Genomic DNA, 20,202 nt, shown 5'->3' on the forward strand with positions numbered 1-20,202 from the left:
CTTGAAAATGAATTTTTCTAAAGATGATACATAAATGACCAAATAAACACATGGAAGATGCTCAATATATGTATTCATTAGGGGAATACAAATTAAACCAAAATTGAGATACCATTTCATACCTATTACAATGCCTACTAATTTAAAAATGGAAAATTAAAAGTGTTGGAGATGATGTGGAGAAATAGGAACCCTAATTCATTGCTATTGAGAATGTAAAATGTGAAAGATAGTTTGCAGCTCCCCATAAAGTATAGAATTATCATATACCCTGGGAATTCAACTTCTAGGTCTAGACCTAAAAGAATTGATATCAGGAATCTGAAAAGATACCTGCATTGGTGTGGCATTATTCACAACTGATGAAATATGGAAGCAACCCAAGTATCCATCAATCAATGAATGGATAAACTAAATGTGGCATATACACACAATAGAATATTATTCGACTATGAAAAGGAATGTTGTTCTGATACATGTGACAATATAGATGAGTTTTGAACATATAAACTTGAGTGAAATAAGCCATAAATAAAAGGCCAAATATTGTATGACCTCACTGATATGAAATAATTAGAATAAGCAAACTCATAATGTCAGAATGTAGAATATAGTTTACCGAGGGATGGTGTAGGAGTAGGGAATGGAGGTTAATTCTTAATTGATATGGTTTGGGGTGATAGAATAGTTTTGGTGGTGATGGTTGCACAATATTGTGAACATAATTAGCTAAAAGGGAAATTTTTAGGTTGTATATATGTTACTAGAATAAAATTTTTTTAAAAAAATTAAAAATCACAGTGAACCCTAAGTTCAACTATGGACTAGTTATTAACACAATTATAAAAATGTGCTTTCATCGATTGTAACAAATGTAACATACTAATGCCTGGTGTTTATAATAGGGTGGTATATAATGGAACCCTGTATTTTATGAATGATTATTTTGTAAGCCCACAACTTCTTTAAAAAAAAAAGCTTTTAAAAAAGTTATCGATGGGGGAGGTGGGGGTGAATGGAGACCTCATATTTTTTTAATGTAATATTTTTTTTTAAAAATGAATAAATAAAATAAAATTTTAAAAAAAGTTATCACTTCATAATTCTTGTTTTATAGATTCTTTACTCCAGAAGTCCCATTCAACTCTCTAAATGGGGAAACAGACTTGGCTCAGTGGTTAGGGCGTCTGTCTACCACATGGGAGGTCCGCGGTTCAAACCCCGGGCCTCCTTGACCCGTGTGGAGCTGGCCCATGCGCAGTGCTGATGTGCGCAAGGAGTGCCCTGCCACGCAGGGGTGTCCCCCGCGTAGGGGAGCCCCACGCGCAAGGAGTGCACCCCGTAAGGAGAGCCACCCAGTGCGAAAGAAAGTGCAGCCTGCCCAGGAATGACGCCACCCACACTTCCTGTGCCGCTGACGACAACAGAAGCGGACAAAGAAACAAGACGCAGCAAATAGACACAGAGAACAGACAACTGGGGGGGAGGGGAATAAATCAATCAATCTCAACTCTCTAAATGTTGCTCTAGAAATGTAGACATGCACCAAATGCCATATTTGAAGCACGCAATGAGCACACTTAAAAAGTTTTTAGCACAAAAGCATAAATGCATCACTAGATTTAATAATTAATATACGTTTATATTTAACTAATTATATAGATTAAGTCAAGTTTATTTATAACAAGTAATTCAATGTGTTCAACTGATCACAAAACAAAAAACTACATCAAAAATCCTTTAAGATTCCACAGCTAAGCATTTTTCTATTATTCCACTGCTCACAACGCTAGTTATTTTTCTCGGTGGCATTTTCAAAGAGAAATGGTTGCCTTCCTAAAACCACTGACTTTTAGTCAAAACTTCTGAGCAGCAGTGCTTGTTTAGAGCTTTCTGAGTACAGGAGTAGACTGCATCAAAGTGCTCGTACCATGGGCTCTCTTGCCAGTGGCTTTGACCCTTTGGTTAGAGAACACTTCCCAGAACGACTTCAAGCTGAACATCTTTCTCCCAGCGTGAACAACAGTGATCACTGACTTGTGCTGTTTGTAGCTTAATCAACGTGTTTCTCAACAAACTCTCTTTCTTAATCTAGTCTCCTCTGTTCCCTTAGACAAAAGTCTCTTCAAATGCGATACACACGGGAAAGGTCATTAAGTGTGCTAACAGCATAAAACTTCAGGTGGCCCCAACCACTGCCAGCAGGCACTTCTGCTTTTCCTTCCCTCACTCTCTTTATTTTTAGAGGAAACAGCAAGAGACCCACTACAATATTCTTCCCACGAATGTTTGATTTAAATTTGCATATAAAGTTAAGGTTACTTTGCTTTGGGTCTTTTATTAAGGTCCCTTAGAAATCCTCCTGGTAACTAGCTTCTGTAAAAACTGGTTCTGAGATGATAAAGGAGTCTTATCACTTCCAAAAGGGACAGAGTTGTTTTAATTGTGATTTCCTGGCAAGACTCCCGTGAGAATGAAGAGTAGAGTGGCTAAGATAAATTCAGGAAATCTGATTAACACTGAAAAATCAAAAGTTTCAAAGTTTTTTGGAGGTTAAACGATTTGAAATGGTGTCAAAACAGGTTCTCCAGTCAACAAAGAATCTGCAAAGCATGAGAAGAGGAAATTAATATTTGATACCAGTTAAGCCTATGGGAAGAAAGTATTCTCTGGGGTTGGAAAGGCTGATTGGAGAAGGAACTATGATCATTATTGTCCAAGGCCTGTCAACCACCACCAGGGGGAGTTTACATACTATGGGGTCTCTTAGCAGAACAGGCAGGACCCAGAAAACTAACATGAACACAATTTATCATCCAACTGATTTTGAGAATGAAAGGGGCAGAATTCAAGATTGGCCTCAGCGAACCAAGTCATATACTAATTCACTACATTTTAAACCCGCTTAGCAATTACTTATTTGATGAAAAAAACTAATTTATAATCCCAATAATCTTTGGATTAATTTTTACTATTAACTTGAAGAAAAGAAGAAAAAAAAAAGGAGAATAAGAGGAAAGGATTTCATTCTCCTATAAACCTAAAAAATGAATTTCAAAATCATTGATAATCAAAGTCTAGGCTAAAATTTAATTTACCTACAGAATGAAAGATGCAAAATACTGGAAAAAAATATATGCTCAACAGAAATTTTAAAAATTCTTTACAGTCTTTGGAGAAGTGTAAATTCTAGTAACTAAAGGATCCTCTTTGCAAAGTAGAAGGGCATGAGTGTAAAGATTTGAAAGAGAAACAAAGGCGGTTTGACCTACAAAAGGAATGAAGAGAAAATGAGAGGACTTAGGGAAACAGAAATACTAGGAGTAATAGTAGTAGTTCTGGTGGTCACATGACCCAACCACCTTGGAAGAAAAGATAATTCTAATATGCAAATATACTGGATGATGGCATTTACAAGGAAACCTAATAAGGGGAAATTGTTTTCATGGAGAAGCCAGTCAAGATTTTGGTAAAAGGCCCAAACAAACTAAGAAAGGGCTCAGTAAATTTCTTCTTTAAAGGGTCAGATAGTAAATCAATCTGGAGATACCTGTCATCTTAATATTGAATCTCCCTGACCAGAATATATCTTTCCATATACTTAACTTTATAATATTCCTCTAAATAATGTTTTACAGTTTTCAGAGTATAAGTACATGTCTTGAGCACATTTTGCTAAATTTATCCCTATTTTATGTTCTTTGTTGTTGTGGTAAAGAATACTTTTTTAAAAATTATATTTTATAAATGTTAGTTGCTACTGTATAGAAGTATATACTTTAAGTTTCTCTATTATAAATTTTTCATTTCATTAATTTCTCCCTTATCTGTAGTTTTCCTTCCACTTTAAAAAATGTGGGATTTTTTGTTTATTGAGCTTGTATTCTGTGGCCATGCTAAATTCATTTATTAGTTCTAATAGGGTGGATTTTTGTTGTAACTTTTTTTTAGGATTTTCAATGTAGTTGAGAATAGCACTAGAAATTATGGGCAGTTTTACTTTTTCCCTCCTAATCTGTACACATTTTATTGTTTTCTTGATTTACCATGCTCAACAGGACTTCCACAATAATGTTGAATGAAGGTGTGAATGTAGACAAGCTCACTTTGTTCCTGATCACAGGGACAACACTCAGTCCTTCACTTGTAAGTTCAATGACAGCTGAGTGTAGGAATTTAATAGAATGTTTCTATTTCCCCCTCTGCAGTAAAGAAACTAATGTTATCACATAAAGTAACAAAATAAGTGGTAAGCGGTAGAGTTGATTTCTGAACCAATGAGTTTTAATTTTAAGCACAATATTTTTTCTCACAATGCCACCATTTCTAAATGGAGTACTACAGGATTCTAACTGTACAAGATAACATTCTACATATATTAATAACTAACACCAACAGAGCCTTCCCTTCCAGGAGATTGAGTGAGGCTTCAGAGAGAGATAGACAACACCTCAGCCCAGATCCTGAGCAACACATAAAGAAAAGGATTTCTAAGATGCCACAAGGAAAAGAAGTTGTGGAGGAAAATGAAAGAAGTTTAGAGAAGCCATGACGTAGTGCATGTAACATAATTAAGAAAATCGGATATAGTTCAAATAAAAATCATAAATCTACCTATTGCCATTGGTTCAACAGAACTAGACACAGGATTTTTCTAACTATATAAACTGAAGTTGTATTGAACTATGTTCCATATTATGAAGTCATGTAAATGGTTCATGAAAAGATGGTTCATGTAAACTAGGCTATGTAAATGGTTTCCCGATTTATAATATTTTCCTTCATTTCCTCAAAATTAATTTCCATACGTGAAATATCCAAAATATGTTCTTGTTCCCTAAAATATCATGTTAGAAAATTTAAACAGTAATGGTACTGTAAATACCCACATTTGGCTTGGAAAGTATCTTTATGCTCAAGGCATTTTTGATAAGGCACATATAATCCATAAAAAATATATATGAAGTTTACATTGTGAATACCTGTTGCAGGATGAAGTTTACCTAGATATTCTTGCCTTTTTTGATGGCATTTCCCTTCTGGTTAGTCATACTAAACTCTCAAAATTCAACTCTTTCACTCTTTTAAAAATTTCTTTGATTTATGGTTAAAAACCTTGTAATCAAAATAATGGAAATTGAAAATTTGGCTCTCCTTACATGTTTCATGATGTTAATAAAACAAACATACAAAACTATATTAGCTTAAACTAATATGGATTCTAAAGCATACTTTGCATTCAATAATCAATAACATAGATACCTAAATTGATAATCATAGGTATCCTCTTATATAAACAGTATCTTGAGAAGGAACACATTTCTTTGTTTTGGGCTTGAGCTTTCATGTCACTATTTAGATTCTGGCTTTATGTTGCTCCACAAATGTATTTCTACAGTTTTTATAGCTAACTTCTTCAAGACATACAAAAATAATAAGCAGCTGCTTTAGTACAAGTACTAACTCTTGCTGACAATAGTAATCGTAGTAACTATCTTTTTATAAAAGACTTCTATTTTTATTTATTTTCATTAATTCATTTTGTCAGCATAATAATCTTTTGAGGTAGGTTTAATACCAAGTTTATTTTACAAAGGAGGAAACTAAGCTTTAGTACAATTTTTATTTTATTACTTTTAACCATTATACCACGTATACTCAAAATGGTAATATTTAAACATGGATATTAAACACAAAACACATCAAAATATTAAAAACCTTAAACTTGTTAAGAATGAAATTCCACAATCTCATTTGTACACACACTGAAAATCCAATGGAAATAGCAACTTAAAATGTCACAGTATTTATCTTAGAATCTTTTTCCAAAAAATGAATAACCACTAAGCATAATATATTTGATACAAATAAAAGTTAAAGGCAGATATAACCAAAATTTTATCAAAATATTTATAAAATATCAAGCTTTGATTATAAGTCAGTATTTTATTGTTTCAAGGACATTGAAGAACACTCATTAAAATTCAGATATCAGGTAGCATTCCACAATACTCACAAACATCCCCAAGATCATAGCCTATGCTCCCTAAACTTGCATAATTACAATCCGATCACCTTAACATTGACATATTTTAGATACATTGAAGAAAGGATCAACGGCTTTTCAGGCCAGAGCATTGGTCAGCATTAAATTTGACCTTATAAAAAGAGCTTACAGCAGATGAATTTTATTATCTTCTGTGATAGAGTGACAGTTTTTGAAGAAGAAAAACAGAAGTATTGGACCTGAGTTAGATTTCTTTTTTTACCCTTTAGTCGCAGCAGTTAAGTTCAGAAGTTTACAAATCACTCTCCACAGAATCCCTGGGGTCTGAAGAGGTTCCCCCAGAGGTTGTCTAGGGTAGAGTCACAGGAATAGATATGATGGGCCTCTAGCTTCTCATCCTCAGGTTCAGTTAGAGCAGCTCTGTTTTTATCTGTTTTATATATTTTGCCTAAAATGTTTTTAAAGAAAGAATCTCTCTACCTCAAAAAGTTGAAAAGCAGTCTTTAAAACCATATGGCACACAGCAAATGGACACAGAGAACAGACAACTGGGGAGGGGGCTGGGGAAAGGGGAGAGAAATAAAAACCAAAAAAAATAAATCTTTAAAAAAAAACATGTGGCTTGTACATAATATTCTCAGCTGTACAAAGCACTGGATTCTAAGGGTTCTTAACACTAATGCCATTATTGGAGCCATCTGACAGAGGTTACAGTCAGAGGCAGGCCAATATTATTTAATGTTTTTATTAGTTAATCCCGGTGAAGGAACTAAGATTGTCCTTATATTCTTAATGTATGCTAAATTGAGTATGGTCAATGATCATATTCGAAAGTAACTGCAAATTAATATGAAACTCAGAAATACATTTAATAATAAGATTAGGACTTAAGACCAAAAAGAAACACTCAATCCAAATGCACAAAGGCAACAGCAGTGGAAAAATAAATAAATAAGTCTTTGGAAGTCACTGTTTATCTAGCAATTGCTGAGTTTAAGGGTGAAAAATAACGTAACATGAAATTTAGCTTTATCAATAAACATAACATTTAAGATCAATTTTTCCACTTCATTTAACATCGGACAGATCCTACCTAGAGTATGCTTTTTTATAGTCTCATTTGAGAAGTTTGTTCAAAACTTAAATAAGGACTTGTAAAGGACACTAACCACTAAAGTATTCCAATGGAAAAAAAGTTAAAACAAGTATTTACCTTGAGAAAGAGATGATTATAGGGAAAAACTACAATTCTCAAAGGCAATTACTAATTACAATAAATTGCTGCCTTGCCCCACAGAGAACTGCTGATTGTGAGGACTATGTAGAAATGATGACAGGATGTTTGATTTTCTACAAATTATCTTGATAATGAAGAATATTTTAAAATATTGAAACCTCTGACTGGGAGAAGCTATAAGATTTCCATTCCTAGCAGCTCTAGCAACAAAACACACATTTCTTACCTTGATTCTCCTACAAATTTCACTGGTTTATCATCTCAGATTTCCATCTAAGGATAATGGTCATGTAGTGCTTTCACCCTGGAACGGCTGTTTCATGAAGTTCCTATGTCTTCTTCATATTTTCAGTGTTTCTCTCTTGGTTCCACCTACCATCCCAGGTTTGGGTTATTAATAGCCCACCAGATTCACAGGTAAGGTATAAGAAAACTTTGCAAGAAGAAGAAAATATTTGGTAGAAGCATTTTGGTATTCCAACATAGTATTGCTCTACTGCCACCTTTGCCAATCACCTGTGAACAAATACTTGCAGTCTGCTCACCAGTATATATCCTGTCACTTCTCTCCAATATGTGCAAGTGACTTGCTCTCAGGTTTTCCCAAGATCTAACATGCTGAATTCTGTACCTTTACACCTCCAGTCTTTTTAAAATATTTCTTACATAAGCATCCATCTGCCCTATGAAATCTTCTGACTGCAAATGCTTGACCCTCTGCCTAAGGTTTGCTTCCTTCTGCACAGGAGCATGCTTGGCCCAGGCATGAGGCTTGAGTAACACACTTGATTATCAATGATGAACAGGTGCATAAATAGCCACCTTTCACTATATTCAGGTTAGGTAATTCTAAGGCTATCTCTACATTGTCTCCCAGAGCTCCATGGCAGGATCAAGCTCACCTAATGGTCTGCCTCCTGGTGAAACCATCCTAAGAGAAAATATCTCCTTATCTTTATATGTGCATTTTCCAAATTAGCACTCAAATACAAAAGATAAACCTGGTCTCTGTGTATCAGTGTGCCCCACATTGCTTACTCATACCCTTGGGAGGTGGTATATAGCCCCCCACATACACAACACTCAGACTGGAATAGTTCAAGTATATGTTGTTCCTGGCAGCTCTAAGTGAAATATCTTACAGAACACTCTGTGATTCTATGATCTAGGAAAAGAGGATTTGGCCATAGAAATAATTTGCTTTAAACATCTTTTCCTACCAATTCCAGTACAGTGATGAAAGAGATTCTTTTCTTTCTCAATAAAAGATAGCAAATTATTTCATGCATTTTTTTTGGCTCCTGATCATGATATGCAATATACCTCAATGAATCCTACACTATCATTTCTGTACATGTGGCAGTAAAATGTGCTCATTTCTGTAAGTTATAACCAAATACATAAGCAAACGTGTTGTTTGTGACAGGCCTGACTTTGGGGATTCATATGAATTCCTAAAGTTCAAATGGGTTTCAGCATTGACATTATAGCCTAGAAATAAAATATTCTTTGTAATAATTCCAGGCATCGCTGAAAGGGAAGAATGTTACAATAATTCAATGGAAGGTAAGGCAAACTTACCCGAATCATCATGACTGAACATCTGATATCATGAATTGTATCATAGATCTTCTTTGAGATGTCAACAAATTGATTATCATCAAAAACGTCCATTGAGTTCTTGCTTAAAGCTTCCAAAGCAACATTCACTTGTGTTACAAACTCTGGAATTGCTGTTAAAGGGAATAAAAAAGGGAAAATAACATGTTCTCTTTATATTTTTGGATTGCTGGAGTTTCTAGGAAAGGGAAATTTGTAAGTAAATATTTGATTAGTAGACTTTTACTATTTTTTTAATGTTGATAAAACAAAACACAGTAGATGATACATGGTACAGAATAGATGACCAATAATTTAATGACTGAAAGAAGGAGTGCGCCCGTGAGGAAAGCCGCCCAGCGTGAAAAGAAAGAGCAGCCTGCCCAGGAATGGCGCCGCCCACACTTCCCGTGCCACTGACGACAACAGAAGCGGACAAAGAAACAAGACGCAGCAAATAGACACCAGGAGCAGACAACCAGGGGAGGGGGGGGAATTAAATAAATAAATAAATCTTTACAAAAAAAAAAAAAAAAAAAAAAGAATGAATGAATATGCAAAAGCCAGACCAAAGTATATTTACAGTGCAACATGTTCAGCTTGCATTTTAATGAGATTTAGATTAGATTTAATGAGATTTAGATTAAATATATTTATTCAGGTTATAAGAACATTCAAACATTATTTTTTTTAAATCACAAATCCACACCACATCTCTAAAAGGTAGGTATTTTTTTCCATTTTACAAATCAGAGGTTAAATGACTTTCCCAAGGTCAGAAAGGTAGTTAGATTTTAGTGAGTTAATCTTAATTTTTGTAGACTTGAGAAGGAGGGAGCTCTTAAGAAAATATACCCATTTCCCATTTTTTTTTCAAATTTTCTCCAGGTCCTGGAGTGAATAGAAAAACTCCCACTCTGTAACACAGGTCAAAGTGTCTCCTTGCTCTTTGACATCCACTATTGACTCCAAAGTCATAGCTAAACACAAACAGCTATGTTCTAAAAACTATAGTGGCCAGTTGTTTCCAAAAATTTACTCACAATCCTCCCCACTAAAGAAAGATTTTTTCATCCACCAAGCAAGTTTGTAACATAATAGTTGTACATTCCTTTTATTCACCACCCTCAACTGTTATTACCATATTAGTCTGTCTAATACTCAAACTATTCCCATCCTCTTCTTATATAGATGTTGGCCAAAAAGAAAATCGTAATTGTTTTTCACTGCCATGAGAGGTAAGGTGAAAAAGCATTTGGTTATTTTAAGAAAAATGCAACACAGTCTTCTCATTATTGCAACATGATCCCATTTTAACCCCTCTAAGAGCCTTTTACTAATGAGTTAATATTAGCTCCAATTAAAATAAAATCTTTCAGAAACAAATGTTTAATTTCTGAAGTACAGATGGAAACCACTACTTTTTTACCCTAACAACATAAATGAACTATTCAAAGCTGATAAATAATACATTCCTCATTTCATTAGCTTAAACATCAGATGTGGGTGTGCTTTACTTATACTATGGACATATGGTTACTTGGATCAGACTAGGAGTGACTTTTTTAATGCTTTCAAGAAAATACAAACAATATAATTAAGTAGCCAGTTAATGATAATTTAGAAGGAATAACAAATTGACAAACCTGTCTTGAATCTGTAATCTACCTACTTTTCAAGAAAATAAGGTTTTATATGAAATATAAAAAATGTTACACAATCACTGATCCAAAGGGAAATACCTTAAACAAATTCCCTGTAATCAATTGAAATGCCAAGTAGGATAAACCATTCTGAACTTTGGAGTGTAGATTTATTAAACAAAGGTGACCTTTGGGGTCAATACATCCTTGACATCAACATAAAGTCTCTTGTCTATTTTTATACTGCTAATTCTAAACCAGTTCTGAACTCTCTGGAAATCTATACTTACTCTACTGACTTTACTCAGAATATACAGAATAACAGGTAACATTCATTGAGTTTTCACTCAATCACTGTGCTAAGCATTTTATATGTTCTGTCTCATTTAATCCTCACAGCAATTCTATAAGGCAGGAACTATCACTGTCCTAACTATCACTGAGGAAATAGCTTTTAAGTGATGAGCTGGAAGTTGAAACTACAGAGAACCTGTTCTCTGAACCTCAAAGATACATTGCCTCCCTCTGTAAGTAAATTCTTTGAGGATTCAGAATTGCTACGCACCTTGGAAGAATGTCTGCTAATTCTCAGACGATGAGGTTAACAAAAACATAGAGTCGGAGTCGGACTTGGCCCAGTGGTTGGGGCGTCCGTCTACCACATGCGAGGTCCGCGGTTCGGGCCCCGGGCCTCCTTGACCTGTGTGGAGCTGGCCCGTGCACGGTGCTGGTGCGCGCGGGGAGTGCCGTGCCACGCAGGGGTGTCCCCACGTGGGGGGGCCCCACGTGCAGGGGGTGCGCCCCGTAGGGAGAGCCACCCAGCGCTAGGGAGGGTGCAGCCTGCCCAGGAATGGCTCCGCACACACGGAGAGCTGACACAACAACAACAAGATGATGCAACAAAAAGAAACACAGATTCCCGTGCCGCTGACGGCAACAGAAGCGGACAAAGAGGGAACACGCAGCGAATGGACATAGAGAAGGGACAACTGGGGCAGGGGGGAAGAGGAGAGAAATAAATAAATCTTTAAAAAAAAAAAAAAAAAAAAAAAACATAGAGTCAATTTTCCTAGGGCTTAAGCCTCTTTCTGAGAGTGATGGAGATTGAATCTTGGTCCCACAAAAGGCAACTTCCAATCCCAACCCCCAGGCTTTGGGTATGAACCCATTTGTAAATAGGACCTTTGAAACTGTTACTGTGCCCAAACTGAATGAGGATGGGCCTTAAATCCAATATGGCTGATGTCCTTATAATCAAATTATATTATCTATGAAAATTACTAATAGTAGAGGAATTTGATCTTGAAAATTCATATAATGCTAAGTCATCATTTCTTTATTTTATTCTAAGTAACTGGAAAGGATTTACCAGGAGTGAAAGTGCAATTAAGCACCTCTATAAATACCTCACAAACTTCATTTTTTTTTCACTTCTTTAACAAATATTTATTATTTCGTTCATATTTATTTAATATTTAGGGAACCAATATTATATATCAGGAAGATGTTTGGTACCTTATAGTTTATGGCATACAACTCAGTGACTTGTAAGAATTTTGCTATTTTTCAAATGAGGGGATCAGAATGAGTGAGGACTTTATGGCAAATCACTTGGTTTATTAAGAGCAGGATTTCTGACCTCACTATTCTACTAGTATTTATTTTTCAAATATTTCCACAACAACAACAACAATGACAATAATAATAATACAATGATGGAGAGAAAGGACTTTGGGATATAGTTTCATGATACTGCTGCTATGTTTCTTTTCCCCCTCTGGACAGAGATGTTTTTCCTCATATGAAGCCTCGTGTCACTTAGTTAGCCTGAGTGTCTAGCTCTGGGTCTCTTACAGTGGCTTAGTGACTTATTTCCTTTCCCTGGGGCTTAAATTAAAAAAAAAACTTCACATTTCTAAATAACATGTTAATGTACTATTGCTTGATTGAAACATATTAGAAATTATTTAATGGCTTTCTATTATGTGGTAAGGATTTAACTCTTTTCATCACATTATTCTACAACTTGTTTATATTTATATCACAATAATTGAGGAAATAAATTATTATGACTACTTAAAAATTTGAAGTTGGTCCTGGACCAAGAGATAGTCTATGATGAGATTTGCTTTCTTATATACCCTTTATTTTAGTAAATCTAACAAATTGTCCCACCCTCCTTTTATTTAATTTGCTTAGTTTTCTTTGTATTTATTAGGAAGAATGCTTAAATGCTTAAAATTAGCAATATCATTTCCTACACCATCAAACTTCTCATAATCCATCATTTAAAATGTTACCAGGTGTGGCAGCCAGTTTGTAAGAGGGTCTCAAGTGATCCTGGCCTCCTGGTATTCATGTCTTTTTTTACTCCCTGCCCACATAGTATCAGGAAGGGTCTGTGTGCCCAGAAGAATACAGTAGAAGTAATGGCGTATAACTTCTCAGGTAAGATTGAAAAGACATTGAAATTTCCATTTTGGGCAGTCGCTCATGTATTGTATATTCTTGGGATCGTGAGTTGGTATGTTGTGAGCAGCCCTATGGAATGGCTCACATGGCAAGGAGGATAGGCATCTAGTCAACAGTCACATGTGTGAACTTAGAAGTGGATCCTCCAGCTCCACTCATGTCTTCAGATTGGTACTGCCCCAGTTCTCATGGTGACTGCAATGTCATGAGTCTATAAGTCAGAACCCCTCAGCTAAGCTACTCTTGGATTTTTAACACATAAAACGTGAAAGAGAATAAATATTTGCCATGTTAAGCTGCTAAATTTTTCCTTAATTTGTTATGTAACAATAAATAATTAATACCATAATAGATATTCAACTTCAAAGGGAATAGTTTTGCCTGTTTTGGTTCACATAAGCAGTATGATAAAGTATATACTCTTTTGTTTAAAGTTTCATTCAACATTTAACTCATGTGACTTGATGCATGTTATTATGTGTATTATTAGGCTATTCATTCTCATCATTATAGTAGAGAAGGGTAAAGTGTAATATAATATTCAATTGTATAATTATACTACAATTTATCCATTCAATGGTTAATGGGCATTTGGATAATTTTTAGTTTGAGACTATTATATATAGTGCTGCTATGAACATCCTAGTACACATCTGTTGGTAAATATATGACTATATTTTCAGGGAATACACCTAGCAGTGGAATTGCTAGCTTATGGGGTACGCATATGTGCCACTTCAGTAAATACTAACAGTTTTCCAAAGTGCTTATAAAACTTTTGCTCCTATCACCAGTGCAAGAGAGTTCTAGTTGCCCTACCTACTCACAGACAATTGGCATATTCCATATTTTACATATTATCCTACCTACTGCTCAAGATCATTCCTTAACCTCTCCAAATACTAACACTCTGGAAAACAATCTACAGGGAAATGGTAAGAGGAAAACAGAGAGACAAAATGCTCTAAGGGTTGTAGTTCTACAAAATCACTGTAGTTCAAGATGCAGGGGTATCATAGGACACAGGAATAGGGAAGTGAGTCTATGGGAACAGAATCTTTAAAAATTCTGAGGTATATAGGGGTATAGTTGTATAAGGCATCTAGTAGAAGAAACATTTCTTTCTTCAACTTGTGGTGTTGAGAGATGGCCCTTCACATGTTACTGGGGAACACTTGAGTGAGAATAAAGAGAGCTAACTCTAGTACTCCAAACTCCAATTCTTTGCTCATCTCTCTATGATTATGTGCCTGCATCCTTCCTCCAATCCTGTCTACCTAGTAACTTTCTACTCATTCTTCATTACTCAGTTTAGATGTTAGGTCCTCTGTGAAATTTTCCTGATCGATACCTCTATCCATGCCTCCAGCCTTATTAGATAATCATTTCTCTTTGATATATGCTAATACATCAGACATGTCTTTGCTAAACTCATGTGCCTCTAACTGCATGTGTTTTCCTTTACTCAACTACTTCTGAAAACCTGACAGAGAGCTCTTGAAACAGAAACTCTATCAGTTAATGTCTTTATTCCTCAGGAAAGTGGTAAGTGGTAGAGTCAGAATTCAAACTCAGATGCAGAGACTGTTTTCAAAACTACTGTATTCTATGCTTTGGATACAAGGATAACTACCCTGAGACATAGGCTCAAAATGCTGCAAAACAATGAAGATAAAAAGAATAAAATTTTCAACAGAACAAAGAACAGATCTCATACAAACCATGAAAATCATGTTGCCATTAGACTTTTCATGATCAGCAATGGATATCGAAGGAAGAATATGAAGCAATGCCTTCAAATTCTAAGGAAAAATGATTTGAATTCTGAATTTTATACCCTATCAATCCATCAATCATGAGAAGGTTGGGATAAAGATTCTTTCATGTATGCAAGTACAAAAATGTTTAGTTTTTATGAACTCTTTATTAGGAAGATACTTGAGGACATATTCTCAGGAAACAAGAGATAAATACAAAAGGGGAAGACATCAGACTGAGGAAATACTAGAGTCAGAAAAGAAGTATAAGAAATACCCAGGGGGTCTTTATGTATATTTAAAACTGAGAAAATGAGCAAACATTGATATTTTTGAGAGTTAGTATTCTTACTCTAGAAGCAGGGAGGTACTACTTTGTAATGGGATAAGGCTATGGGATGGGATTGGAATAACACTATGGGATGGGAATGGAATTGCTGATGCCAGCATGACCTCATGATTTTGTCTGACACTCATTTATCAAAAATCCTTCAGATAATACCCTAAAACTTCAGAGAATGCAAATAAACATGAATTATATGTTTAGCTCAAACTAAAAACCTTGAACAGAGATTGATTGTGCACTCCTTGTGTGAGAGAGTCTGGTTTACTAAATTACTGTTTTTATTAATCTTTGCTGAATGAAAGAGTAAACTATATATTTAAGTGCAGTAGGAGAATTCACTATTGAGAAAAGCTGAAGTGACTTATTTGATAAATACTGACCCCCTAGTTTCTCTGTTTTGTATAGCTGGATTTCTGCACATTAGTTTACAAACACTATTTTAAGCAAGTCTACTAATTAAAATCTAAATTTATTTATAGATTGCTAAAATTTTTAAAAATAGTTGCAAAAGAGGGAGAGACAAGATGGCAGCTGAGTAAGGAGCTCCAAGAGTCAGCTCATCCTACAGGGCAGTTAATCACCCAGAGCTCTCTAAAGCTCTCTAAAGCACCTGTTTGGGTGCTTTAGAGAAGACCAGGAGATAGTCCTCCAACATCCTTGAAAGAGTGGAAGGAGAAGAATGCCCATCTGCAGAGAAAATTCCAAAGTAGAGGCCTGGGTTGGAAGGATGAGTCAGATGGTCAAAGGAATTGGGGGGATGGTTAGGGGGAGCAAATGAACACAGGAGATTGTCAGGTATGTGGCTGAACTATAATGTTGAGAAAACTCTTTAGAAAATATAATAAGGATTACTGGCTGAAGGTGTTTGACGGGGGGCATCTGGCACAGGGTGACCCTGGAACAGGCTTCTAGGGAGTGTGTGAGTGCTTATCATGTCATAGTGTGTTTTATCAGTGAGTGGACACCAGTACAATGAGCAGGAAGGTGTTATGCCCCCATCATGGAGAGGCCTCATGTTCTCAAACTGAAGGGAGTGTGTCTCTCAAGAGCATGGGTGGTTCCCAATGCGGGAGAACAGGCTAGTGTGTCAAGCCCTCAGCATTGTTGCAAGTATCTATGAATCTTATCCATCAAGCAGTGAAGCTTGGTTGTTCCTGTGGGCCCTGAGGGGAGGGGGAGGGAGGAATAGAATAGTTGGAAGAGGAGGTAACTGGGGGGCAATGGAAATGTTCTGCATGATCCTGCAATGATGGATACAGGCCATGTTAAATATCACCAAAAATTTACAAAGGTGTGTAGTCTAAAATGTAAAGCATAATGTAAACCAAAATGTAACCAAAAATTTATATAAGTGTACAGTCTAAAATGTAAACCAGAATGTGAACCATAATGGAACTGTGGTTAGTAGCTATGTTTCAATATCTGTACATCAGTTGCGGCAAATGTAACATCCACATATAAAAAGATCATTGCTGGGGAAGGGGGAAAAGGGTTTGATGTTGGGTATATGGGAGTACCCTATATTTTTATGTGACTTTACTGTGACCTTAAACTTAAAAAGGACGTAGACATTGAGGAAGAAATGAAAGAGATGGCCTTGCCACTGTACATACAGGACACCATATATTACAGTGATGAAAAGCAAAACATCAAAAAAAATTTTATGATATTTTTCATTTTCTTAATACCCCAATTTATTTTTTACTTCATCTAAGTTTTTCTAAATTATTATGTATTCTATTTCTAATCTTTAAATCTACCACTATTATTTCATTTTCTTATTAATTGAATTTGGCAATATATTAGACTTCATTTTGAAGAAGTTTTGGATCATAGAGGAGTTCAACAATGGCAGGGGAGGAGCACTGATGTGAGGTGTCATAGATGGGGGGTACATGGGTGGGAATGAGTTCTCCAGGGCATGTATATAGGGTATGTAAATATGTTTGGATATTTGTTGAGTGTTGACATGGAGGGTAGAGTTTCACATGACAAGTGAGGGAGTGCTGAGTTCCCATTCTGGGAAACTCTGTCACACTTCCTAGAGGAGCAACAACAATCCCCCAAGTACAAGGGGAAAGACCAGTGAAGAAGGATGGTCCAATGATGGACCCTTGATACTGTCAACTATGCTTATAGCCTGTGTGCTTGAAATTTCAACTAGGCCTAGAGCTGCAGGGTGCCTAAGAGTTACCTCCTGGGAACCTCCACGTTGCTCAAATGTGGCCACTCTCTAAGCCAAACTCAGCATGTAAATGAATTACCTTCCCCCCAGCATGGGACATGACTCCCAGGGATGAAACTCCCTGGCACTGAGGGATTACTACCAAGCACCAGCTGGTGATGCAACTAGAAAAACACCTTGAATAAAAGGGGAATATAGTAAAGATAAATGAGTTTATATGGCTAAGAGACTTCAAAGTGAGTCGGGAGGTCATCAGAGGTATCACCCTTATGCACATCTCAGCAGGATACCAGAGACAGCCAAAGAAGATACAACCCAAGGTATGGGTGCTCCTGATGGCTACAGAGACACCCAGGTCCTATGGTCATGACAGATGACTCTGGAGTTCAATGCCTTTTCAGTGGGCCCTACTTTGGAATTTGTGTTCCTGAGAGTGATGGAGTTGCGCTCAGATGTGACCTCTCTATTCAGGCCTCTTCTGTCACTTTTACTGAACCTGTGAGTGGTGCTGGGGTTGGTGTATGTTCATGAGACTTGAATCTCTGGACTCTCTATGTGCCACCTGGGCCCTGAGCCTCAGCAGAGTTGTGGCACCTCTCCAGTTCATTGGACTTACCCAAGTCAGCTAACAGGGAGGTAAGGATGGTCAATCACCACAACAGGGATTGAGAGAGTCTAAAGCTGCAAGCAGGAGAATTTCATCCATCAGCCATGTGGGACCTAAGCCCCCTTTTGATTTAGAGGTGGAGTGGACATTGCCATCCCAGGGTCTCAAGATGGAGAAATAAAATATGGATTGGGGGGACTTACTGGTATTCTCCTATAGAATTATTGTGACTCTAGCAATGGAAGAAATTATATCATTGATGTGGAGACAGTGGCCATGGAAGTTACTGAAGGCAGGAAGAGGGAAAAAGAGGTATGATATTTGGGCATTTTCAAGACTTGGAGTTGCCCTCAATGATATTGCAGGGACAGATGCAGGATATTGTGTATCCCACCAAAACCCACTGAATGAACTGGGAGAGAATATAAACTACAACATAAACTATAATCCATGTGGTATAGCAGTGGTCCAAAAGGTACTCATCAAATGCAATGAATGTACCACACTAATGACAGAAGTTGTTGAGTAGGAGGAGTGCAGGGTATGGGAAGTGGGGTATATGGGAACCTCTTATATTTTTTATTGTAACATTTTGTGTATCTTTTAAAAACATAATAAAAATAATAATACAAAAAAATAAATTAGCCTCTTCTGTGTGGATTATAGTTTAGCAGTGCTCCAAAATGTACTCATTAAATATAATGAATGTGCCACACTGATGAAAGAGGTTGATGATATGGGAGAAGGGGGGGGGAGTGTGGTATATGGGAACTGCTTATATTTTTTAATGTAACATTTTGTGATCTATGTATCTTTAAAAACAACAATAAAAAATTTGAAAAAAGAATTTTATGGATACATATTAATAAAGCATAAATCCATCCAAAGTATACAATCAATGATATTTAGTATAATCACATAGTTGTGCATTCACCACTTCAATCATTTTAGAGCATTTCATTATTCCAGTAATAATAATAATAATAATAAAAACAATGAGCCGAACAAACACAAACCAAAACTCATCACCTCTCAATGTCTCTATGTTTCCCCTTCAGTACATAGCTGCTTTTTCTGTTTCCTTCTCTCTAGTATATTATATTTGTATTTATACTTTGTAAAACAGTCTTACAAATGCAGTATTACCAATATTCATATTTTACATGAGATTTCACTATGTTATACAGACACACTACATTTTTTATCTTTCCTCCAAGTAATAGAAACGTCCTTAGACCTTCCCTTTCAACCACTGTCATACTCTGCTAGTCACAAACAGCATGATGTGCTCTCACCATTTCCATTCATTTCCAAAGATTTATAAACAATCTTTTAACCAATTCTCCAAAGATAAATCCTCAGCTTTCCATTCTCTATGCTCCTTCTATTTTCTAGTGACCTATATTCTAGTTATTAATTCCATGAGTTTACATAATAATTTAGTTCATAATAGCACAATCATACAGCATTTGTCCTTTTGTGTCTGGATAGCTTCACTCAACATAATGTCCTCCACATTCATCCATGGTGTTATATGCTTCACAAATTCATTTATTCCTACTGCTGCATAATATTCCTTTGGAAGTATATACTGCAATTTGTTTATCCATTCATAGTTGATGGAGGGGGTTGATTCCAACATTTGGCAAAATGAATAGTGCTACTATGAACATCAGTGTGCAGGTATCTATTTGTGTTACTGCTCTTAGTTCTTCTGGGTTTATGCCCAGTAATGATATTGCCAGGTCAAGTCTATATTCAACTTCCTTAGGAACTGCCATGCAGTCCTCTACAGTGGCTGCACCATTCTACATTCGCACCAACAGTGGATAAGTGTTCTTATCTCTCCACATCCTCTCCAATATTTACAGTTTTCTGACTTTTTAACAGTGGTCAAATAGGTGTGAAATGATATGTCAATATAGTTTTTTTTTTTTCATTTTAAAGGGTTTATTTTTTTTTTCATTTTAAAGGGTTTATTTTTTTTTAATTGACTTTGTAATAATATTACATTAAAAATATATATGTGAGGTCCCATTCAACCCCACCCCCCCACCCCCCCTCTCCCCCCCCCAACAACACTCGTTCCCATCATCATGACACATCCATTGGATTTGGTAAGTACATCTTTGGGCACCTCTGCACCTCATAGACAATTATTCACATCATGGCCCATACTCTCCTCCATTCCATCCAGTGGGCCCTGTGAGGATTTACAATGTCCGGTGATTACCTCTGAAGCACCATCCAGGGCGTCAATATAGTTTTGACTTGCCATTTCCCTAATCACTAGTAATGTTGAATGTTTTTTTCATGTGTTTAATTGCCATTTGTATTTCTTCTTTAGGC

The 20,202-nt window shown here is 36.1% G+C and overlaps 1 protein-coding gene across 4 annotated transcripts in view; it reads right to left on the reverse strand.

Moving 5' to 3' along the window:
* CTNNA3 (catenin alpha 3) overlaps window positions 1-20,202 on the reverse strand; it is a 1,802,485-nt gene that overhangs the window by 391,101 nt on the left and 1,391,182 nt on the right. For all 4 annotated transcript variants that reach the window (XM_012529825.3, XM_071215825.1, XM_058298912.2 and 1 more), the window contains one exon: window positions 8,826-8,977. In XM_012529825.3, coding sequence (XP_012385279.2) covers window positions 8,826-8,977 — 152 coding nt within the window. The remainder of the gene's footprint in view (window positions 1-8,825; window positions 8,978-20,202) is intronic.

The sequence above is a fragment of the Dasypus novemcinctus genome, chromosome 6, assembly GCF_030445035.2.
Source record: "Dasypus novemcinctus isolate mDasNov1 chromosome 6, mDasNov1.1.hap2, whole genome shotgun sequence".
NCBI classification, from domain to species: Eukaryota; Metazoa; Chordata; class Mammalia; order Cingulata; family Dasypodidae; genus Dasypus; species Dasypus novemcinctus.